General features: G+C 45.4%; 1 protein-coding gene across 3 annotated transcripts in view; it reads right to left on the bottom strand.

Annotated features, from left to right (window-relative positions):
- Positions 1-23,580, bottom strand: part of CALCRL (calcitonin receptor like receptor) — a 172,176-nt gene that overhangs the window by 102,973 nt on the left and 45,623 nt on the right. For 2 of the 3 annotated variants that reach the window (XM_073647858.1, XM_073647857.1), the window contains one exon: positions 23,170-23,317. In XM_073647858.1, coding sequence (XP_073503959.1) covers positions 23,170-23,317 — 148 coding nt within the window. Of the gene's footprint in view, positions 1-18,582; positions 20,532-23,169; positions 23,318-23,580 lie in introns of those variants that run through there. The other variant, XM_073647856.1, reaches the window with a different exon arrangement.

Below are 23,580 nucleotides of genomic sequence, written 5' to 3'. Positions count from 1 at the left end.
TTTTTTCTTTGAAATAATTAGCCAGATCGTCAGCGCTGAGGTCGGTAGTTGGGACTTTCACTCTTGGTTGGAGGAGGGAATGAAAAGTTTCAAAGAAGCGTTTAGGATTTTTGGAAAGTGAGGTGATGAGGGTATTGAAATAGGTTTGTTTGGAGAGGTGAATGGCGGAGTTGTATGTTTTAAGCATAAATTTATAATGGATGAAATTTTCGGCCTGATTAGATTTTCTCCACAGACGTTCAGCACACCTGTAGCACCGCTGTATAAAACACGTTTGTAGTGTGTGCCAGGGTTGTCGTCGACTGTGCCGAGTTGTTCTAAGTGTAGGAGGTGCGGCTTCATCCAGGACACTCTGCAATGTATCATTATAATGTTTCAGTGCAGAGTCAGGACATGAGAGAGAGGAGATCAGGGCCAATGATGACTGCAATTTCTTGACAAGTTTCTGGGTGTTAGGCTACGTCCACACGATCCGGAGCCCACTGCGGCCCCGAGCCTGTGGACGAGCCGCCTCCGGCTTCCGCTCATTATGCAAATGAGCGGCGGCCATTTTTTTTTCTCACAAGCGGACTTTCCCCATAGAGATTAGGTATATGGGGAAAGCACACATGCGGACCCGCAGGGGAAATTGACATTCTGCGGTGTGGAAAGACGCGCCGCATGTCAGTTTCCGCGGGTGTGCCGCAGACGCATAGTGGGCATGGAATTTGTATAAATCCCATCCACTATGCTGTAACATTTGGCACCTGCACTGTGTCCAATCCATATAAAATGAAGAAAAAACCACGACCATATCAACCCAAAATAATGATAAAATTTAACTTTTATTCATAAATGGTATTAAAAATTCACTACACAATCAATATCAGGCACGATGCAATATGCAAAAAAGCACATATGATGTTGGAATATAACCATCTCACTGAAGGGACGATACAGTCCACATTGTATGGGGTCCGAGGCACCACAGCTATAAAATATAGTATGTAGTCCCTCATATAATAAACTCTATCAAAGTACCATGTATCAGTGGGTAAAGTATTCATTCACCATATATATCTAAGTGCCAAGTGGAAAACACTGATAATGGCCACTATTGCACCTAAGTCAGTCATAATGTGACCAGTAAGATTACTCAGAAGTGGGACTATGCTATCAAGGTGCGTTCCTGGCAGTCATGACACTAGATGATACTAGATGAATAAGCCACCATGTGGAAAAGAATTACCTGGGCCAGAGGCTGTGCTGTCAGGGTACCCTCACGTGGACCGTGGACTGTGTCCAATCCGCAGTGAACACTGATCGTGTGCACATACCCTAAATGGCACATATATTTCTATAGGTGTGGTAAGTGTGGGTGTCCTGAGTAGAGCGACAGTTACTGACAGAGAATGACAGAAGGTTGTGGTCAGAGAGCGGGAGAGGGGAGTTAGCAGGGCTGTGGAGTCGGTAAGCCAAACATCCGACTCCGACTCCTCAATTTCCATGACACTGACTCCAAATCCGACTCCACGACTCCGACTCCCTCATACATGGCTCATGTTTAAGTGTTCAATTTACTGTAGCACAGATTCATCTCAGCTAAAAGTCTAGACCATTAGATCAGGAATAGGACAGACATTTATAGGACATTTCATAACTTTCCCAAATTCTTATGAAAAAATATTCCCCACAAACTGCATTGAACTACTGTACCCAATTTATTATATAATTTAGGAGTCGGAGTTGGTCCATTTTATACCGACTACGACTCCACCAAAATGGGCTCCGACTCCACGACTCCGACCCCACAGCCCTGGGAGTTAGTAAAATCATTCACTGAGCAGAGCCGGGAGAAGATCAGGTCCAGTGTATTTCTATCTTTGTGAGTAGGAGACTTAGTAAGCTGTGAAAGGCCGAAGGAGGAGGTTAGAGATAAAAGGTGGGAGGCAGATGGGGAGAGTGGGTTACTGATGGGGATGTTGAAGTCCCCTATGATGAGGATTGGGATGTCACGGGATAGAAAGTGAGGAAGCCAGGTGGAAAAGTGATCCAAACACTGACGGGAGGGGCCCGGAGGACGATACACCACCGCTACTCGCAGGGAGAAAGGACGGTAGAGTCTGACAGTGTCGACCTCAAAAGAAGGGAAGATAAGTGAGGGTACTGGGGGATAACCTGAAAAGTACATTTAGATAATAGAAGACCAACACCTCCACCTTGTCAGCTCTCAAGTCTGGGGGTATGTGAAAACTGTGGGCCACCATATGAGAGAGCAGCAGCGGCTGTGGTGTCCGACTGCTGGACCCAGGTTTCAGTAAGAGCCAGAAGGTTAAGGGAATTTGAAAGGAAAAAGTCATGGATCTAAGAGAGTTTGTTACATACTGACCTAGCGTTCCAAAGGGCACAATTGAAGGAGACAGAAGGAATGCAGGGAATATTAATGAGATTAGCAGGGTTTCTGAGTGAAGCAGGGAAGGTGTTTGACTTACTAATAGAAGAAGGGCCAGGGTTGGGATAGATATCTCCTGCGACTAGGAGAAAGAAAATAGAGAGAGTGAGCAGATGGTTAAGTGATTGGTGAGAGCGTTTCTTTAGTTGTATAGTGGGAGTGAATGGATCTGTGCAGTTTAGGATAGAGAAAAGAGCATGAGTGCTGTACATAGGAGAGGTGAGGAGAGAAGAGCCAATATGAATGGAGTACAAAGAGTGTGTGTAAGGACAGTGGATGTGAGTGAATGCAGCAGCCAGAATATAAATGATACAAATACATATGGTGCTTATTTGTTGCAATGCAAATGTTGTGGAAGTAGTTTTCTTTGAATGTCTTACCTGTCTAACTGCCATGATTAACTGCTGCAGGGACTTTGATACATGGACATAAATGCATTACCCAAAGCTGTGTCTGAATATATGAGAGACTACTCTTACATCTATCACTAAATTAGCTCGTTAACAATCAATCAACTAGCTTAAGACAGCAGGAGGTCATAAATGCACAGAGAAATAAACAAGCTAGCAGAGCAGCATGGATCATAAACTAAGGAAAACATCAGGGTACAAATTCAGAAAGATAGATTAGATATATACCAATAATTCAGAATTGCAGAGATGAGAATGCAGGCTTTAAAGGATGAGTGCAGTATATACCAATAATTCAGAACTGCAGAGATGAGAATGCAGGCTTTAAAGGGATGAGTGCAGTATATACCAATAATTCAGAATTGCAGAGATGAGAATGCAGGATTTAAAGGGATGAGTACAGTATATACCAATAATTCAGAATTGCAGAGATGAAAATGCAGGCTTTAAAGGGATGAGTGCAGTATATACCAATAATTCAGAATTGCAGCGATGAGAATGCAGGCTTTAAAGGGATGAGTGCAGTATATACCAATAATTCAGAACTGCAGCGCTGAGAATGCAGGCTTTAAAGGGATGAGTACAGTATATACCAATAATTCAGAACTGCAGCGCTGAGAATGCAGGCTTTAAAGGGATGAGTACAGTATATACCAATAATTCAGAATTGCAGCGATGAGAATGCAGGCTTTAAAGGGATGAGTATAGTATATACCAATAATTCAGTATTGCAGAGATGAGAATGCAGGATTTAAAGGGATCTAAGGAGTACATGCTTTTTCACTAGACTTTTGACCAGCTCCATTACTCCGGAGCTGCACTCAGTGACGACTCATGTGTTTAGTCCTTAGCCGCATTGCACATGCAATACCCAATTACCCCGCTACATGTTGTAGAACAGGACTTCACAAACTCTTTCCCCTCAGGCCTCATCAAACAGACCAAGATAATGTCCAGGCCTCACCAGACAGACCAAGTGGTGCTTGGACCTCATCATCTGTAATGCAAGTCCATGCTAAAATTAAAAATATCTCTCAATTTTTCTTTTTTGTCTCCTAAACTCAAAATATTAGAATAAGTATAAAATAATTAAATTACGCTGCTAAACTAAAAATTGCTGCAGCCGCAGGAAGGACTGTGCAGAACATGATCACATCTAAGAAAACTGAGGATGCTCCTCATTAGGAGATGTCATACACACTTGAATCTTTGGCCTTCTACTGAGCGTAGATGACATTATAACATGCAGACCCTAAAGTGGACTTAATACATTTTGTGGCCTTTTTAAAGATAACTTGTCATCGGGTCAAAAATGTCCAGTTTTTACTGTTATTTTTTTCTCGGGGCTCCTCTGAGTATTCTGTTTTTTTGGGTTTTTTTTGCTTTTTTTTCTCATTTTTAAATCACCATACGGTTCCATAGCTATTTAGTGCTCTATGTAAATTAATAAGGTCTTTGCCAAAGGGGCATTGTTCACAGAATTCTGTGTGGGTGTATTGTTGTGATGTGCAATTGCAGCAGCCAAATCCAGGCACAGTGACATGCAGGGGAGGGGGGAAGAATTGTAATTCACACAGGAGGCAGAGATTTCTGGTTCTCGGGACTAGAACACATCAGAAACTTGTAGGAATAAAAAGACATTTCACAGCCACAAGACCTCTAATATGAGGCATACAGGTATGTATAGATTTACATATCTATCACCTGTATGCCCATTTTAGAGGAAAGATAAGTGCCAGGGGGTGACAGATTCCCTTTAATCCTTCACAGGGCTTTGATTAATTTGGATGATAATCAAAAGCCTACCTAGCACAAAAAAAATCACCATCTACCTTCCACAATGTATTGTCTCTTTTATTTGCCCTCCACTTTTCTATTTCCCAACATCTCCTAGTATCAATTTAACCGCCTGTTCACAGTTAAAGGGGTTGTCCAGGGTCGGGACAAAGGTCTGCGGTCACTTCATGTGACTGCAGACTGCCAAATTATAACAGTTTACGATTTGCATAGTTGAAGTCACATGCCAATTAGATTCAGCCAGAGAAGCTGAAGAGAGAAGCAGAATGCATATAATTTGTACATGAATCTAACTGCATACAAGCAATGACGTAAATATCCACTCACACCGGGAATACCAGAGAATCGTGACAGCAAGCTCACCGTACACTGTGAATCAGGGGCGGACATTGACTGCTTAGGGCCCCTGCGCAAGAAATATGTCTGGGCCCCCCTCCTTTTATGGAGACAAAGCTACAGATGTGTGTATGTATATATGTGTATATATATATATATATATATATATATATATATATATATATATATATATATATATATATATATATATACACATATATATATACACATATGCAGTGCCTTGTGAAAGTATTTGGCCCCCTTGAACTTTTCTACCTTTTGCCACATTTCTGGCTCCAAACATAAAGATATAAAATTCTAATTTTTTTGGGAAGAATCAACAAGTGGGACACAATCGTGAAGTGGAACGAAATTTATTGGATATTTTAAACTTTTTTAACAAATTAAAAACTGAAAAGTGGGGCGTGCAATATTATTCGGCCCCTTTACTTTCAGAGCAGAAGTTCAGTGAGGATCACTGAATGATCCAATGTTGTCCTAAATGACTGGTAATGATAAATAGAATCCACCTGTGAGTAATCAAGTCTCCGTATAAATGCACCTGCTCTGTGATAGTCTCAGGGTTCTGTTTCAAGTGCAGAGAGCATCATGAAGACCAAGGAACACACCAGGCAGGTCCGAGATACTGTTGTGGCGAAGTTTAAAGCCGGATTTGGATACAAAAAGATTTCCCAAGTATTAAACATCTCAAGGAGCACTGTGCAAGCGATCATATTGAAATGGAAGGAGTATCAGACCACTGCAAATCTACCAAGACCCGGCCGTCCCTCTAAACTTTCATCTCGAACAAGGAGAAGACTGATCAGAGATGCAGCCAAAAGGCCCATGATCACTCTGGATGAACTGCAGAAATCTACAGCTGAGGTGGGAGAGTCTGTCCATAGGACAACAATCAGTCGTACACTGCACAAATCTGGCCTTTATGGAAGAGTGGCAAGAAGAAAGCCATTTCTCAAAGATATCCATAAAAAGTCTCATTTGAAGTTTGCCCAAGCCACCTGGGAGACACACCAAACATGTGGAATAAGGTCCTCTGGTCAGATGAAACCAAAATCGAACTTTTTGGCCACAATGGAAAAAGATATGTTTGGCGTAAAAGCAACACAGCTCATCACCCTCAAAACACCATCCCCACTATCAAACATGGTGGTGGCAGCTTTTCTTCAGCAGGGACAGGGAAGATGGTTAAAATTGATGGGAAGATGGACGGAGCCAAATACAGGACCATTCTGGAAGAAAACCTGTTGGAGTCTGCAAAAGACCTGAGACTGGGACGGAGATTTATCTTCCAACAAGACAATGATCCCAAACATAAAGCAAAATCTACAATGGAATGGTTCAAAAATAAACGTATCCAGGTGTTAGAATGGCCAAGTCAAAATCCAGACCTGAATCCAATCGAGAATCTGTTGAAAGAGCTGAAAACTGCTGTTCACAAATGCCCTCCATCCAACCTCACCGAGCTTGAGCTGTTTTGCAAGGAAGAATGGGCAAGAATTTCAGCCTCTCGATGTGCAAAACTGATAGAGACATACCCCAAGCGACTTGCAGCTGTAATCGCAGCAAAAAGTGGCGCTACAAAGTATTAACTCAAGGGGGCCGAATAATATTGCACGCCCCACTTTTCAGTCTTTAATTTGTTAAAAAAGTTTAAAATATCCAATAAATTAGGTTCCACTTCACGATTGTGTCCCACTGGTTGTTGATTCTTCCCCCAAAAATTCGAATTTTATATCTTTATGTTTGAAGCCAGAAATGTGTCAAAAGGTAGAAAAGTTCAAGGGGGCCAAATACTTTCACAAGGCACGGTATCTATATTGTGAGACAGTGAGGGGGATCATATGCGAGGGACGGTATGTATCCCTCAGGATGCGCATAGAGGATTATTGAACCCGTGGGAGTGCACTGCAATAACATACACTGCTGTGGTTGCAGTGCAAAATAAAAGTAAGTTTAGACTTGGTCAAGCTATTTGACCAAGTCTAATTTAAGAAAACCCGGCATGGGCTTTTATTTTTGGAGTGATGTACAGGATGGCAGTGGGGCAGATCACTCCCTCCAGCCCGGGTCTTACAAGTGGCTCATGGCCACAGTTCTTCATTTAAAACTGCAGCTAAGGTTTGGGTGTGTCAGTGTTTTTTTTGCAAGCAACAGAGCAGGAGGCTCTGTGCAATTCAGGCCTGTGTGAAGTGAACACAGAGCCAAGGAAAGCAAAACTCCAGGCGCACCTCAGAGTGATACGGAGGTGCAGTCACCCACAGCAAAGGGTTCTGGACACGGACTGTTTTGATAACCCGGCTGTGATCCGGAGGATACTGTTTGCCTTTGATTTGTGAGTTTGGAAAAATAAGGGCTTAAGGGCTCCCTCCTGAGCCCTAAAGTACAGACCCCTGTCACCAATCTAAGTGCTGATGATCTGGACACTTATTTCCTACAAAAAATCAATCATATCCGTCAAGACATTCTTGCACAATCCCCTCAGAGTCTGGATCCCCTTCCCTCCCGCACCTCAAGTTCACTTTCCATCCTCGAGCCGGTCACAGAAGAAGTGACCAGACTGTTGGAACCCAACATGGACAATATCTATAATACGTGTAATATGAATGACTGAACTCACAATTTGATCCACAAACTTTGTATGGCACTACAGGTCATCAAAGGACTACATCAAAGAGATCGACCATGTGCTGTGGGGGGGTCATAAAACCTATGAGGTATGAAGGCAATTGTTTGTCCTGTGGTGTGGTGCCTTTAGTTCTGTTGATAGAGTAAAGAGAGCACCTACATAGGAGATGGACATCTTGTCTGGCCTCTTGAAAGGTACATAACCCTTGTGGTGTTTGGATTGCAAACCATTGTTCTTCAAATTGACCTCTTATCTCCAACCAAAATGCAGTTGAACCTATCCTCAGGCCACTTGATACAAAGACCTTTTGGCTGTATGCCAAACACCATCTGCAGGAAGATGAAGACCACTGCAATTAGGTATGGCCTCTGACCCTCTTATCCATTCTGGACCTAAGAACGCCACCTTCAGGAGAGTGTCTGCATCAGCAGCTATGTGAATGTTTCTGGAGAACTCCAAAGACTGTGACCTGATTGGATCGTACCATTATTTGGAGGTGTTACAGGGATGGGCAATGTATGGGCCATGTCTGACTGTGTAACTGATATAAAGGTAGCACATCAAACTACAGTAGTTAGGCATTCTTCTTCTTCAAACTTCCCATCTTCTACTACCCTCTCATTTTACCTTTTCCCTTTCATTGTTCCCTTGTCCCTTATTTAGGTTTCCCTTATGTATGTTATTGTAAATATCCTATTTGTAATAAATCCCCTTTTAAAGATCCAGTAGCTCTTGTTAATATTAACTGGCACCCCAAAAACTTTTTCACAGACTCCTCGCTTCTTCTTGCTCTACAACCTGCAACAGTGATGCTATTCCCTCACATCTCCTTCAGTCCCTTTCCCCAGATGTCACTACCCACCTAACTAAAATATTTAACCTCTCTCTTCGGAAATCTTTCCGTCTTCATTCAAACATGCCATCATAACCCATTTACTTAAAAAGCCATCCCTGGATGAGAACTGCACTGCTAACTACAGACCGGTCTCTAATCTTCCCTTCATCTCTAAACTCCTGGAACGCTTGGTCCACTCCCGACTAATCTGCTATCTCTCAGATAACTCTCTTCTCGACCCTACTGAAACTGCCCTCACTAAAGTCTCTAATGATCTACTAACAGCCAAATCTAATGGTCACTACTCCCTGCTGTTTCTCCTGGATCTCTCTGCCACTTTTGAAACTGTGAATCACCAGCTCCTCCTCACTATGCTCCGCTCTATAGGCCTCAAGGACACAGCTCTTTCCTGGTTCTCCTCCTATCTCACTGACCGCTCCTTCATGGTATCTTTCCTCGGCTCTCCTTCCTCTAATCTTCCCCTTACTATCAGGGTTCCACAAGGATCAGTCCTAGGTCCCCTCCTCTTCTCCCTGTATACTGCCCCTATTGGACAAACCATCACCAGATTTGGTTTCCAGTATCATCTCTATGCTGATGACACCCAACTATACACCTCTTCACCTGACATCACCCCCACTCTAATACAAAATACAAGTGATTGTCTGTCAGCTGTCTTTAACATCATGTCCTCCCTCTATCTGAAACTGAATCTATCCAAAACTGAACTCCTTATTTTTCTTCCCTCTACTAACCTACCTATACCTGACTTTTCAATTTCCTAGGGTGGTGCCACCGTGCCACCATAACTCCCAAGCAGCAAGTTCGCTGTCTTAGAGTCATATTTGACACACCTTTACTTTATTCCCCATATTCAATCACTCACTCGCTCAAGTCACCTGCACCTTAAAAACATCTCCAGAATGCAACCTTTTCTCACCTTTGATACTGCAAAAACTCTTATTGTCGCTCTTACTCACTCTGGTCTGGACTACTGCAACTCTCTTCTAATCGGTCTCCCTCTAAACAAACTGTCTCCTCTCCATTCCATTCTGAATGCGGCAGCCAGGGTCGTATTTCTATCAGGCCGCTTCACCGACGCCTCTACCCTATGCCAGTCATTACACTGGTTACCCATTCACCGCAGAATACAATACAAACTCATCTCTCTCACCCACAAAGCTCTCCACAGTTCTGCACCGACCTATATCTCATCCCTCAATTCTGTCTATCGTCCCTCCCGTGACCTCCGTTCTGCAACTCATCTAAAACGAACATGCTCCTTAATCCGAACCTCACACCTACGTCTCCAAGACTTTTCTCGTGTCTAACCAGTTTTCTGGAATGCACTGCCCCAAACGATCCGACTAATATCTAGTCCCCATGTCTTCAAATGCGCTTTAAAAATACATCAGTTTAGACAAACCTATCACCTCAACTCACCAACCTAACTCTCCCCTGTCCCCTCCTAAATGTTAATCTTAGTGTTGAGCGAGCACTAAAATGCTCGGGTGCTCGAAGCTCGGGCCGAACTCACCGTGATACTCGGGTGCTCGACCCTAGCAACGAACCCAATGTTAGTCTATGGGAGACCCGAACATTTTTGCGGCGGCACCCCCGGCAGTCTGTAGAAAGCCTAAAAAGTGCCCAAAACGATAGTGACAGCGCTCAAAAGACATGGGGACAGCATGGGCATCGCCCCAGGAAGCATTTCTGACCCCCAGGTCACTGCTGTCAACAACGTGGTCAGAGGTATTAAGCCACTTTTACGGGCTCACCATAAAACATTCAAAAATGAAACTGAAACGGTTTTCCTGTGAAATATGTTAAGGAACTTCCTTTTCAGGGTAAAGACTTGTGTATAAGGTAAAATAAATAACCAAAAACAAAAATACTCCTCCACACCTTGGGCTATGTTCACAAGTAGCATTTTTTATGCGTATTTGCACTTTTGTATTGCTTTCAACCGTGACAAATGCATTCACCGGGAAATGTCATTTTAACATTTTACAATCTTATCTGGCCATGTGCTGTGTGACACATGCATACAGTGCTGAAAAGACATGGGAACAGCATGGGGAAGACCCCTGTAAGCATCTCTGACACCCAGGTCACTGCCTAAAAGTGTGCCCATCAGAAGTGATCCTTGCCGCATCAGAATATGCAGACTTGCAACTATCCCCGTGCAAGTCCTTGTCCCAGGGCAGTGTTCAATTGTACCTCCCCCATTCCTTGCAATGCAAGCGCAAGTATGCAGCCTGACACCCACCCACCCCCAGGCTGCAATACCATACTGCTAGCTTGCACTTGAAATGGGGCCTTTTAGTTTGGAGGAGGCCAAAGCTGGCCACTACCTCATGGCTGCTTTGGCAGCGAGGTATCCATACTCAGTCCTCAGCCGCCTGGCGGCCGGGTGTCCACGCTCGGTCCCCAGCCGCCAGGGGGCGACGGGTGGCCATACTCGGTCCCCAGCCGCCCCGCGGCCGGGTGTCCACACAAGGTCTCCAGCCGCCTGGGGGCGGCCGGGTGTCCATAAACGGTCCCCAGCCGCCCCTATTTCTCCTTGGAAGTTCCCCCCACACTTTTCTTAGCCCGGCCTGCTTTAGGGCAGCATTGGATGAGCCTACCAGAGAACCAGACTCCTCCGGTGGGCCCTGGCTTCTCCATCAGGGGAGTTGAGAGTGCCAAGGTGAGGAGCATGATGATGATGATAGAAGTTAGCGTCTGCTTTGTTTTCTTGGAATGCAAGCGCATGTATGTAGTAGCGGCTAGGCCTGAGGAGGTCAGCGTTTTGGCGCATATCCTACATCCTTCGAGGATTGCTGGATGTTCTCCTGCTACTATCCCAGTTCTATGACTCCCGTTAAAACAAAGCTTCAGGTGATGAATGATGGATGAGGTGGTGGCAAAGGAGAAAGAGCAGGAGGAACAGGGACCATTCACATCAATATCAGGCCAGTCAACCACACATGTCTTGTAGGATATGTTTCTGTACCAAAAGGAGCGGTTCGGCTACACAGTTATGCAGTGCATGCAGTGAGTGCAATGCCTACCAAAAATTTCGAGGCACTCCAATGCCCCTTGGAAGTGACATGGAGGTCAGAGGGCCTTAACTAAACGTTTTTTTTTCATTTATAGCAATTGGGTCTCCTGTGCTCTGTTGGCCTAAGCAGTGAATGGAAGGCTTTCCAAAAATTATGAGGAACTGCAATGCTCCTTGAAACAGACGTGGATTACAGTATACTAAAAACCTTCTACCCATTATTGGGGAGTGGGTCTCCCTTAGTGTTCGCCTATGCATTGAAAAGCAAAAGCTGACTAAAATTAGGAGGAAATGCAATGCCCGTTGGAAGAATGGTGGAGGCCGCAGTGGAATAAAAAGACAATATCAATGCCACTTGAAATAGTGGTGGAGGTTGCAGTAGCTTAACAAGACGGTTTTAATGCCCCTTGGAAGAGACGTGGAGGTCGCAGTAGCTTAACAAGACGGTTTTAATGCCCCTGGGAAAAGTGGTGGAGGTCGCAGTAGCTTAACAAGACGGTTTTAATGCCCCTTGGAAGAGACGTGGAGGTCGCAGTGGAATAAAAAGACAATATCAATGCCCCTTGGAAAAGTGGTGGAGGTCGCAGTAGCTTAACAAGACGGTTTTAATGCCCCTTAAGAAGACGGTTTTAATGCCCCTTGGAAGAGATGTGGAGTTCGCAGTAGCTTAACAAGACGGTTTTAATGCCCCTTGGAAAAGTGGTGGAGGTCGCAGTAGCTTTACAAGACGGTTTTAATGCCCCTTGGTGGAATGGTGGAGGTCGCAGTGGAATAAAAAGACAATATCGATGCCCCTTGGAAAAGTGGTGGAGGTCGCAGTAGCTTAACAAGACGGTTTTAATGCCCCTTGGAAGAGACGTGGAGGTCGCAGTAGCTAAACAAGACGGTTTTAATGCCCCTTGGAAAAGTGGTGGTCGCAGTAGCTTAACAAGACGGTTTTAATGCCCCTTGGAAGAATGGTGGAGGTCGCGGAGAATAAAAAGACAATATCAATGCCCCTTGGAAAAGTGGTGGAGGTCGCAGTAGCTTAACAAGACGGTTTTAATGCCCCTGGGAAAAGAGGTGGAGGTCGCAGTAGCTTAACAAGACGGTTTTAATGCCCCTTGGAAGAGACGTGGAGGTCGCAGTGGAATAAAAAGACAATATTAATGCCCCTTGGAAAAGTGGTGGAGGTCGCAGTAGCTTAACAAGACAGTTTTAATACCCCTTGGAAGAGACGTGGAGGTCGCAGTAGCTTAACAAGATGGTTTTAATGCCCCTTGGAAAAGTGGTGGAGATCGCAGTAGTTTAACAAGACGGTTTTAATGCCCCTTGGAAGAATGGTGGAGGTCACAGTGGAATAAAAAGACAATATCAATGCCCCTTGGAAAAGTGGTGGAGGTCGCAGTAGCTTAACAAGACGGTTTTAATGCCCCTGGGAAAAGTGGTGGAGGTCGCAGTAGATTAACAAGATGGTTTTAATGCCCCTGGGAAAAGTGGTGGAGTTCGCAGTAGCTTAACAAGACGGTTTTCATGCCCCTTGGAAGAGACGTGGAGGTCGCAGTAGCTTAACAAGACGGTTTTAATGCCCCTTGGAAAAGTGATGGAGGTTGCAGTGGAATAAAAAGACAATATCAATGCCCCTTGGAAAAGTGGTGGAGGTCGCAGTAGCTTAACAAGACGGTTTTAATGCCCCTTGGAAGAGACGTGGAGGTCGCAGAAGCTTAACAAGACAGTTTTAATACCCCTTGGAAGAGACGTGGAGGTCGCAGTAGCTTAACAAGATGGTTTTAATGCCCCTTGGAAAAGTGGTGGAGATCGCAGTAGTTTAACAAGACGGTTTTAATGCCCCTTGGAAGAATGGTGGAGGTCACAGTGGAATAAAAAGACAATATCAATGCCCCTTGTAAAAGTGGTGGAGGTCGCAGTAGCTTAACAAGACGGTTTTAATGCCCCTGGGAAAAGTGGTGGAGGTCGCAGTAGCTTAACAAGATGGTTTTAATGCCCCTGGGAAAAGTGGTGGAGTTCGCAGTAGCTTAACAAGATGGTTTTCATGCCCCTTACAAGAGCCGTGCAGCACAGCATATTAAAAACATTATTCCCATTATTGGGGAGTGGGTCTCCCATAGTCTTTGCCTATGACTTCCAAGCAACAGCTGCCAAAAATTAGGACGGAGGAACTTGCAATGCTGGCAACATGGACCACGGCGTCATCGCCACTCACCATCTTGGTGGACTCCTCAAAGTTTGTCAGAATGGTACATATGTCAGACATCCAGGTCCACTCCTGAGGTCTTATGTGTGGAGTCTGACCTGAATATCGACGGCCTTGTTGCAGCTGGTACTCCACAAATGCTCTATTCTGCTCACAAATCCTTTGCAACATGTGGAGGGTAGAGTTCCAAGGTGTGGGGACATCACACACCAGTCGGTGTGCCGGAAGCTGCAAACGCTGCTGCAACACAGCAAGGGCGGTGGAAGCTGTAGCCGACTTCCGAAAATGAGCTGACAGGCGGCGTACTTTGACGAGCAGATCTGGCAACTCGGGGTACGATTTAAGAAACCGCTGAACCACGAGGTTAAGCACATGAGCCAGGCATGATACGTGTGTGATCTCGCCTCGCCTCAGATCTGCCACCAGGTTACGGCCATTGTCACACACGACCATGCCTGGATGTAGGTTCAGCGGTCTCAGCCACAGATCTGCCTGCTCTTTCACAGCTGTCCACAACTCACAAGCAGTGTGAGGTTTATCACCTAAGCTTATGAGTTTCAGCACAGCCTGTTGCCGCTTGGCTGAGGCAGTACTGCAGTGCTTCCAGCTTGTAACTGATGTGGTGATATCTGAGATGGTGGCTGAACATGAGGAGGATGAGGATGATGCGCAGGAGCTGTACACTGTGGGGGCAACTCTGACTGACATAGGGCCCGCAATCCTCGGTGTGGGGAGGATCTGTTCCGTCCCAAGGTCCGACTGGGTCCCGGCTTCCACTATATTTACCCAGTGTGCCGTCAGGGAGATGTACCGTCCCTGGCCACAAGCACTTGTCCACGTGTCCGTTGTCAGGTGGACTCTCCCAGTAACTGCATTGTTGAGGGCACAGCAGATGTTTTGGGACACGTGCTTGTGTAGTGCGGGGATGGCACACCGGGCAAAATAGTGTCGGCTGGGGTCCACCGCCATAAGGTTGCGGAAGGATTCCGTCTCCACCAGCCCAAAAGACAGCATTTCCAATGTAAGCAGTCGTGAAATGTGCGAATTTAGGACTGTGGCCTGTGGGGCGTTGGCTGCGAATTTGTGCTTTCGTTCAAAGCTCTGGGAAATGGACAATTGAACGCTGCGGTGGTACGTGGACGTTGATGCTGTTTCTTGAGAAACTGCCATAACAAGTGAAGACTGAGAGGAGGGGGTATCTTTGCATGCAGTATGGACAGGGGATTGCCTTGCATGCACAACAGGGGGTTCTATTACACGCACAACAGCGGAAGAAGCAGTGGTGACACCCGCTGACACTGGTTGTGGACCCTGGGATTCGCCCCACAAAGTCGGGTGCTTTGTTGACATGTGCCTGATCATGCTGGTGGTGGTCAGGCTGGTAGTTTTGTCACCCCTACTGATGCTGGCATGGCAGGTGGTACAAATGGCCTTTTTGGGGTTATCAGCAGAGTCTTTAAAAAAATTCCAGACTCTGGAAGACCTACCGGTTGTACTGGCAACGTCCCTCGTGTTGGTGTTACGGGGAACTGTTGCCCGCCTTCAGTGTGCGGCCACCATACTGCTTCTTCCTGCCTGTTGGGGTACTCTGCCTCCCTCCCCCTGTGTGCTGCTGGCCTCGCTCTGAGTGTCCTCCTGCCACGTTGGGTCAGTTACTAGATCATCCACCACCTCCTCCTCTTCCACTTGCGCACCACGATCCTCCTCCTCACTTCCTGGCAATTGTGTCTTGTCATCGTCCACCTCTTGTGACAAATTGCCAGCGTGGACTTCCTGTGGCCGTGGCTGTTCAAATATTTGGGCATCGCTACATGGGGTCTCCTCTTCCACCACTTCAAGCGGAGCAGGCGAGGGGCATAAATAAGGAAATGGACCAGTGAACAGCTCTTCAGGGTGTCCAAGTGTGGGATCACTTGCAGTCTGACGACACTCGGCATGGTGGGAGGAAGGAGCATCAGGGTGAGGAGGAGTATGCGGTCGAGACTCACAGCTACTAAAACCTGACCATGCGGAAGACAGACTGGAGGTGGTGGTGCCCAGGTAACTGGAAGTATTATCTGCTATCCAATTAATAACCTGTTCACACTGATCAGTTCGCAATACAGGTGTTGTAGTGTGCTTCCCTAGTAATTCGGTCAAGAAGTGGGAGAAAGAAGATGTGGCTGTTGGTTGTGGCACATTTTCACCTTGGCCATGGCCCCATCCTCTACACGCACCATCACCAGAACGTCCAGTTCCACGTCCCTTGCCACGCGCCTTGCCCATTGTAAATGAAGTAAAATAGCTTACACTCGCACTATCAATGGAAAAAGGGTAATTAAAAGGAGATTAGAACCGTAGAAGAGGAAAACCACAGTTCTATTTCTCTGGCCTACACCAGACTCTTTTAAACAGATATATTGGTGTCTGACCAGTCAGGGAGACACTATTAAGGTATGTGCCCACGATGCGCAAATGAAGCGGAAATTTGCGCTTCATTTCCGCATGTCTTTTCCCGGAAACACGCATGCGGAATTTGGCATGCGTTTTTCGCACGTAATTCTCACGTTTTGCACATGCGGAATTGCCTGGCGTTCTCTACTGCATTGTAGATGGCAATTCCGCATGCGTAAACGCACAAAGAATTGACATGCTGCGGAATTTTCCGCACATCAAAAAAGCTGCGGAAAATTCCGTAGCATGGGCATTACAATTGCGGAATGCCATAGGGGACCATGGCAGAAGGCTAACATGCGTATTTCATGCTTTTACGCTGCGGAAATTTACGCACAAAATACGCATGAATTACGCATCGTGGGCACATACCCTAACAGTTTTTTTTACGGCAAAAAATGCCAAAAGACGGATAATACAGAGATTTGACCTGTGGAACTGCAAAACCACAGTTATAGTTATGCGGCGTACATCAGAATCTTTTAAACAGATATATTGGTGTCTGACCAGTCAGGGAGACACTATTACAGTTTTTTTTTACGGCAAAAGATGCAAAAAGCAGGATAATACAGAGATTTGACCCGTGGAACTGCAAAACCGCAGTTCTATTTTTCTGGCCTACACGAGACTCTTTTAAACAGATATATTGGTGTCTGAACAGTCACACTCAATTTTTTTTGGGGGGGTGGGGGAATACCAAAAGGTTAATAAGACGCGTATTTGTAAAGCCTGACTGAGGAAAAAAAAAAAAAGAAAAAGGATTTAGATGAAAAAAAAAAAAGGATGTTTTCTGGCCCCTGAGACCGGGGGATAAGTCTAGCAATTTGACCAACAGGAGCACACAGGACTGTAATGCAGCGTTTGCTGGTATAACCACTGCGTCTCCTATACAGCCTGCCTGTCTGATATCTGGGATGGATATTAGTCCTGAGAAGGACTGTTTGTTTGATTTGGCAGGCTTTAGAGACCCTACACTAACTATTTCGCAGGATAAATCTCTCCCTAGTTCAGCAGCACTGACCCTACACTGTCTGATCCGGAGCGACTGTGTCCAAGATGGCGGCGCCCGGTTTTAAATACTCGAGGTGACGCTATGCGGCCAGCCAATCACTGTAATGCCCACAAACCACATGGCTGCGGCATTACAGTGACAGGCTGGCAATCCCTGCATGTTCATTGGCTCTGTAAAGAGTGCCAAACATGCAGGGCGGAGACCCGAGCTCCTGCCCGAGTAACCCGGAAATGCTCGGTGCTCGCAGAACATCCCGAGTAGTGAGGTGCTCGGACGAGTAACGAGCAGTGTCGAGCATGATCGCTCAACAGTAGTTCATCTTAATCTGCCGCTGCATATTCATCTGTCTCCACATCCTCCATGCACCAAATAGCACACGGTAACTGCTCTTAGACAGATACTGGCTGATGACCATGTTCTACCTATTGTATCCCCCCCATTTCCATGTAGATTGTAAGCTTGCAAGCAGGGCCCTCACTCCTCCTGTAACTGTTGAAATGTGATACATTGTATTGTTTATATTGTCTGTATATGTCCCTACTTAATTGTAAAAGTGATGCGGAATATGTTGGCGCTATATAAATTAAAATTCTTATTATATAAAGACATTTTAGTTTAACTTTTCTTGGGTCACTGCCTGTTAAATCGCACTGTGGGTAACACCGCAGCACTACAATATAGATATATATATATATATATATATATATCTCTATATATCTTACATAGTCTCCTATATTATTTATATTCCCGTCCCTTATTACACAGAGCCCTCTCTTGTTATGTATAGCACCGTTCCTTTCATATCACATTATATAGCGCCCTGTTTTTTATTACATAGTGTCCTCTCCTGTTAGCTATACAGGTGCATCTCACTAAATTAGAATATCATCAAAAAGTTAATTTATTTCAGCTCTTCAATACAAAAAGTGAAACTCATATATTATATAGAGTCATTACAAACAGAGTGATCTATTTCAAGTGTTTATTTCTGTTAATGCTAATGATTATGGCTTATAGCCAATGAAAACACAACAGTCATTATCTCAGTAAATTAAAATAAATTACAAAAAACACCTGCAAAGGCTTCCCACGCGTTTAAAAAGGTCCCTTAGTCTGTTTCAGTAGGCTTCACAATCAGGGGGAAGACTGTTGACTTGACAGATGTCCAGAAGGCAGTCATTGACACACTCCACAAGGTCCCAGAGTTATAATTATTATTATTATTTATTATTATAGCGCCATTTATTCCATGGCGCTTTACATGTGAAAAAGGGGTATACATAGCAAAAACAATTACAATAATCTTGAACACAATGTGACGGCGACTGGTACAGTAGTAGAGAAGACCCTGCCCGCAAGGGCTCACAGTCTACAAGGAATGGGTGAGTATACAGTAGGTGAGAATAGGGCTGGTCGTGGTGCGGTATGGTAGAGTGATGGTTAATGCAGGTTGTAGGCTTGTCGGAAGAGGTAGGTCTTCAGGCTCCTTTTGAAGGTTTCCACGGTCGGCGAGAGTCTAATGTGTTGGGGTAGAGAGTTCCAGAGTAGGGGGGAAGCACGGGAGAAATCTTGTATGTGATTGTGAGAGGAGGAGATAAGGGGGTGGAGTAAAGAAGGAGATCTTGTGAGGATCGGAGGCTAAGTGCGGGTATGTACCGGGAGACTAGATCAGAGACAGACAGGTTGTGAATGGCTTTGTATGCCATGGTTAGGGTTTTGAACTGGAGTCTCTGAGCAATGGGGAGCCAGTGAAGAGATTTACAGAGAGGAGAGGCCGGGGAATAGCGAGGGGACAGGTGGATTAGTCGGGCAGCAGAGTTTAGGATGGATTGGAGGGGTGCGAGAGTGTTGGAAGGGAGGCCACAGAGCTGGAGGTTGCAGTAGTCGAGGCGGGAGATGATGAGGGCGTGCACTAGTGTTTTTGCAGATTCATGGTTGAGGAATGTGCGGATCCGGGAGATATTTTTGAGCTGGAGTTGGCAGGAAGTGGAAAGGGCTTGGATATGTGGTTTGAAGGAGAGTGCAGAGTCCAGGGTTACCCCAAGGCAACGAGCTTGAAGGACTGGGGAGAGTGGGCAGCCATTGACGTTGATAGATAGGTCAGTTGGGGGGGTTGAATGAGATGGCGGAAAGATGATGAATTCTGTTTTGTCCATGTTAAGTTTTAGAAATCTAGCAGAGAAGAAGGATGAAATAGCGGGCAGACATTGCGGGATTTTGGTTAGTAGAGAGCAGATATCGGGTCCAGAGAGGTAGATCTGTGTGTCATCAGCATAGAGATGATAATGAAAGCCATGAGACTCTATGAGCTGTCCCAGGCCTAAGGTGTAGATGGAGGAGAGTAGGGGTCCTAGAACTGAACCTTGGGGGACACCGACAGATAGGGGGCGAGATGAGGAGGTGGTGTGTGAGTGGGTGACACTGAATGTCCTGTCTGTTAGGTATGAGGAGATCCAGGATAGGGCCAATTCTGTGATGCAGAGAGATGAGAGAGTTTGTAGTAAGAGGGAATGGTCCACTGTGTCGAAGGCAGATGACAGGTCTTGGAGGAGGACAGAGTAGTGTCGCTTGGATTTGGCAGTTAGTAGGTCGTTGGTGACTTTAGTCAGTGCAGTTTCAGTAGAATGGTGGGGTCGGAAACCAGATTGTAGGCGGTCGAAGAGGGAGCAGGAGGAGAGGTGGGATGACAGTTCCAGTAGTTTTGAGGCATAGGGGAGAAGTGATATGGGACGATAGCTAGTCAGAGAGGATGGGTCAAGGGAGGGCTTTTTGGGGATGGGTGTGATTGAGGCAAGTTTGAAGCATGAGGGGAAGATACCAGTTGTTAATGACAGGTTGAAGAGGTGGGCTAGGGTTGGGATGAAGATAGTGGTAAGGTTTGGGATGAGGTAGGACGGGATTGGGTCAAGTTCACAGGTGGTGAGGTGTGATTTGGAGAGTAAAGAGGAAAGTTGATCTTCCGTAATGGTGGAGAAGGTGGTTTTGGAGGAGGAGGGTTGAGTAGGTGTGGGGAGGGGCTGGGGGGACTTTAGGCAAAAGCTTTGTCTGATGGTATCAATCTTCTGCTTGAAGAATGAGGCAAAGTCTTCGCCTGAAATTCCAATTTTCATTTGGAAATCAAAGTCCCAGAGTCTGGAGGAAAAGTGGAGAGGCACACAATCCAAGCTGCTTGAGGTCTAGTGTGAAGTTTCCACAATCAGTGATGGTTTGGGGAGCCATGTCAACTGCTGGTGTAGGTCCACTGTGTTTTATCAAGAGCAAAGTCAGCGCAGCCGTCTACCAGGAAATTCTAGAGCACTTCATGCTTACCTCTGCCGACAAGTTTTTTGGAGATGGAAATTTCATTCTCCAGCAGGACTTGGCACCTGTCCACACTGCCAAAAGTACCAATACCTAGTTTAAAAACAACAGTATCACTGTGCTTGATTGACCAGCAAACTCGCCTGACCTTAACCCCATAGAGAATCTATGGAGTATTGTCAAGAGGAAGATGAGAAATCTATGGAGTATTGTCAAGAGGAAGATGAGAGACACCAGACCCAACAATGCAGACGAGCTGAAGGCTGCTATCAAAGCAACCTGGGCTTCCATAACACCTCAGCAGTGCCACAGGCTAATCGCCTCCATGCCATGTTGCATTGATGCAGTAATTGATACCAACAAAGCCCCGAAAAAGCATTGAGTGCATTTACTAAACATTAGTGATGAGCGAGTATGTTCGGTTAACCCTTTCGCCGAGTATACTCGGCTGAGCACCTAGTATTTATAGAATGCTCGGGCTTTAAGTTTTCGTGGCTCCGTGAACATGATTTGCAACTGTTTGACAGATTTAATACATGTGAGGAATGCTGGAAAAACAGGCATTCCTCACATATATTAAATTTGTCAAACACTCATCTCTCCGTTCATTCCCCCAAAGCATCGTCATCTCCAGCAACTTTCTCTTTGACACAGGAGCGTGCTGCATGCTGCAGTCATTAAGCCGCACACGCCTGTGTCAGAGAGAAAGTGCCGGGCAGGAAGCAGAGGATGGATTCGTGCAGCTCCACTGTCATTTTCTCCTGTAGACAGTGGAGCTGCAGGGATCGCTGCCTGCTTGCCGCACATGATGAGGATAATCTGGCCATGGGCCCCACGGAGCCTCAGGCTCCGAGAAACAGGCCAGATTGCCCTCATTATTACCACCCTGCAAGGGCCCCCCCTTCACCTCCGGGCCCCGATGCAGCTGCACCGGCGGTGTGTCCGCCCCTGCTGTGAATACTTGATTTACAACATAGAGTGATTGCAGACTTTTGTCTCAAGCCTGGACAACCCCTTTAAGGGGCTATGTTTGGCCTGCAATTTCTTTATTATCCCTTTGTGTATTTATATTAAAGCACTGTCTTGACTTAATTATCTGTGAGTTGATATTATTCTTAGCTCTGGAATCAGTTAAAGGGAACTTGTAATGTAAAAAAACTCTATTAACTTGCAAATATGGGGTTAATCCGCAAGTTAATAGAGATCTAAAGCTGTGGGGCCACTGCACTTAAAGCCCTACTACAGGGAGACAATGAAGTTTATTCCCCCCATTTAATTATAGAGGCGCAGATTCAGTCAAGCTCAGTACAAAGTGAGGGGCGACTGTAACCACACCCAGCTGACTGACTGCCACCTCTGCAGTGAATCAGTGCTGAACTAGCTGTTAGTGCTGAGGTGTGGTTACAGCCGCCACTCACTATGTACTGAGTGGTGACTGAAGCCGGACTGGCTGCACCCCTATGACTGAAGCCAGAAGCTGCCGGGAGGAATAAAGTTAATTTCCCCCCAATATTCGAGCTTTCAGCAGCCCAGTAAGTGATTATATTGCTGGAATCAGGCTCTCTGCTCCTACATCATGCTGCTGCTCTGAGATTCCATAGCAAAAACCTGCTGGCAGATACCCTTTAACCTCATATCAGCAGGTTAATAGTGTTTTTTGACACTACATGTTCCCTTTAAGCAAGATGACTCATTTCTGTATCGGTATGGGTTACTGTTCACAGGAGGATAAGTCCTTGCTTAGGTTTTTTATACAAAATTCTACACTAAAACTATTGACAAGAGGTTTCTTGTTTCACATTCTTACAGGAAGGCGAACTACCTGATGTTTCCGAAAAGGATGCCTTCCTGCCTGAAACAACGTAAAACCAAATGTGAGGAAGACAGTAGATGCCCCACCACAAATATACGTGAATAAACAATTAAAACAAGAGGGGCATCAACTGCGTGGTGTGGTAGTGGCTTAGCTGGGATCTGAAAACTTGTGGAAAGAATCAGTGGAGTCACTGGGGACAAACATGATGTTGGATGCCAAGGAAGACACTCTCTGGAGCAGAACGCTGAGAACACTGGCGGTCACCAGGCCAGATCCATCTGACTACCCAAGAGCAAAAGACCAAACTAAACCACCCTATCCACTGACCTTATAGTCCAGTACTGCTGCCTCTACTTCAGGGTTCCCCAACTCCAGTCCTCAAGGCCCACCAACAGGTCATGTTTTCAGTATCTCCTTAGTATTGCACATGGGATAATTCCATCACCTGCAAAGGCAATAATTCCATCACCTGTGAAATACTAAGGAAATCCTGAAAACATGACCTGTTGGGGGGCTTTGAGGACTGGAGTTGGGGAACCCTGCTTTACTTCATGATGGTATAGTAGCATGTCACTGCACATGTCACATGTCGCAGTGACAAGTAAAATAGATGAGGAGGAAATGTTATGTCTGCAAGGGAAGTCGAATCCAGAGGAATACCAAAAAGAGAGTTAAGGCATGCCTCTGCTAAAGACTTATGCTCAGAATGAGGAGAGAAAAGTCACTACTGCCCAGAACACTTATTCTCTGCACCCACCATCCCAGACAAGACTGTGGGGAAGAGGACACACTTGGCAGATAAACATTATGTGCCTGCAACTTCCAGGACAGGCCTTGTGGATGCATTGAAATATTAATACTTTGGTATTTTTTTATTGAATAAAAAAAAGCGTCAAGGTTAATTGGAAAAGTTACCTTCCTTTGTGTGAGTTGGCTCTTGCATTATTTTCTGATAGCACTCAAACTGGGCTGTCATTATCTTGTTCCTTGTAACACCAACTAATTCATGAACTTGCTCCACTTCTTCTGGAGGTTCCTTTATCTGTTCAATATTTGTAGAAGTCTATGGAAAATTGAAGATTAAGACAGATATCTTTAGTAAATAAACAGTATAGTAAAAATAATAATTTACGATATCATATAACTGAGTTAGTTACTAAGGATTAGTGTATAGGTAACAATGTACTTTTTACTAAACTGATGACAAACCAGTGGGTCCGGTAACACTCTGCAGACACTGCAACACAGCTTGTTCTACTGGCAAATCCCTTACCCAAGATCCACCTCTCCTTTCATCCTTAGTAATTTAATCAGGTCAGTCATTGT

This window comes from Phyllobates terribilis, unplaced genomic scaffold (assembly GCF_046119375.1).
Source record: "Phyllobates terribilis strain yellow unplaced genomic scaffold, ASM4611937v1 Scaffold_9__5_contigs__length_417890890, whole genome shotgun sequence".
Taxonomy (NCBI): Eukaryota; Metazoa; Chordata; class Amphibia; order Anura; family Dendrobatidae; genus Phyllobates; species Phyllobates terribilis.
The sequence above is the reverse complement of the archived record's forward strand: the minus strand, read 5'-3'. Positions and strand labels throughout refer to the sequence as shown.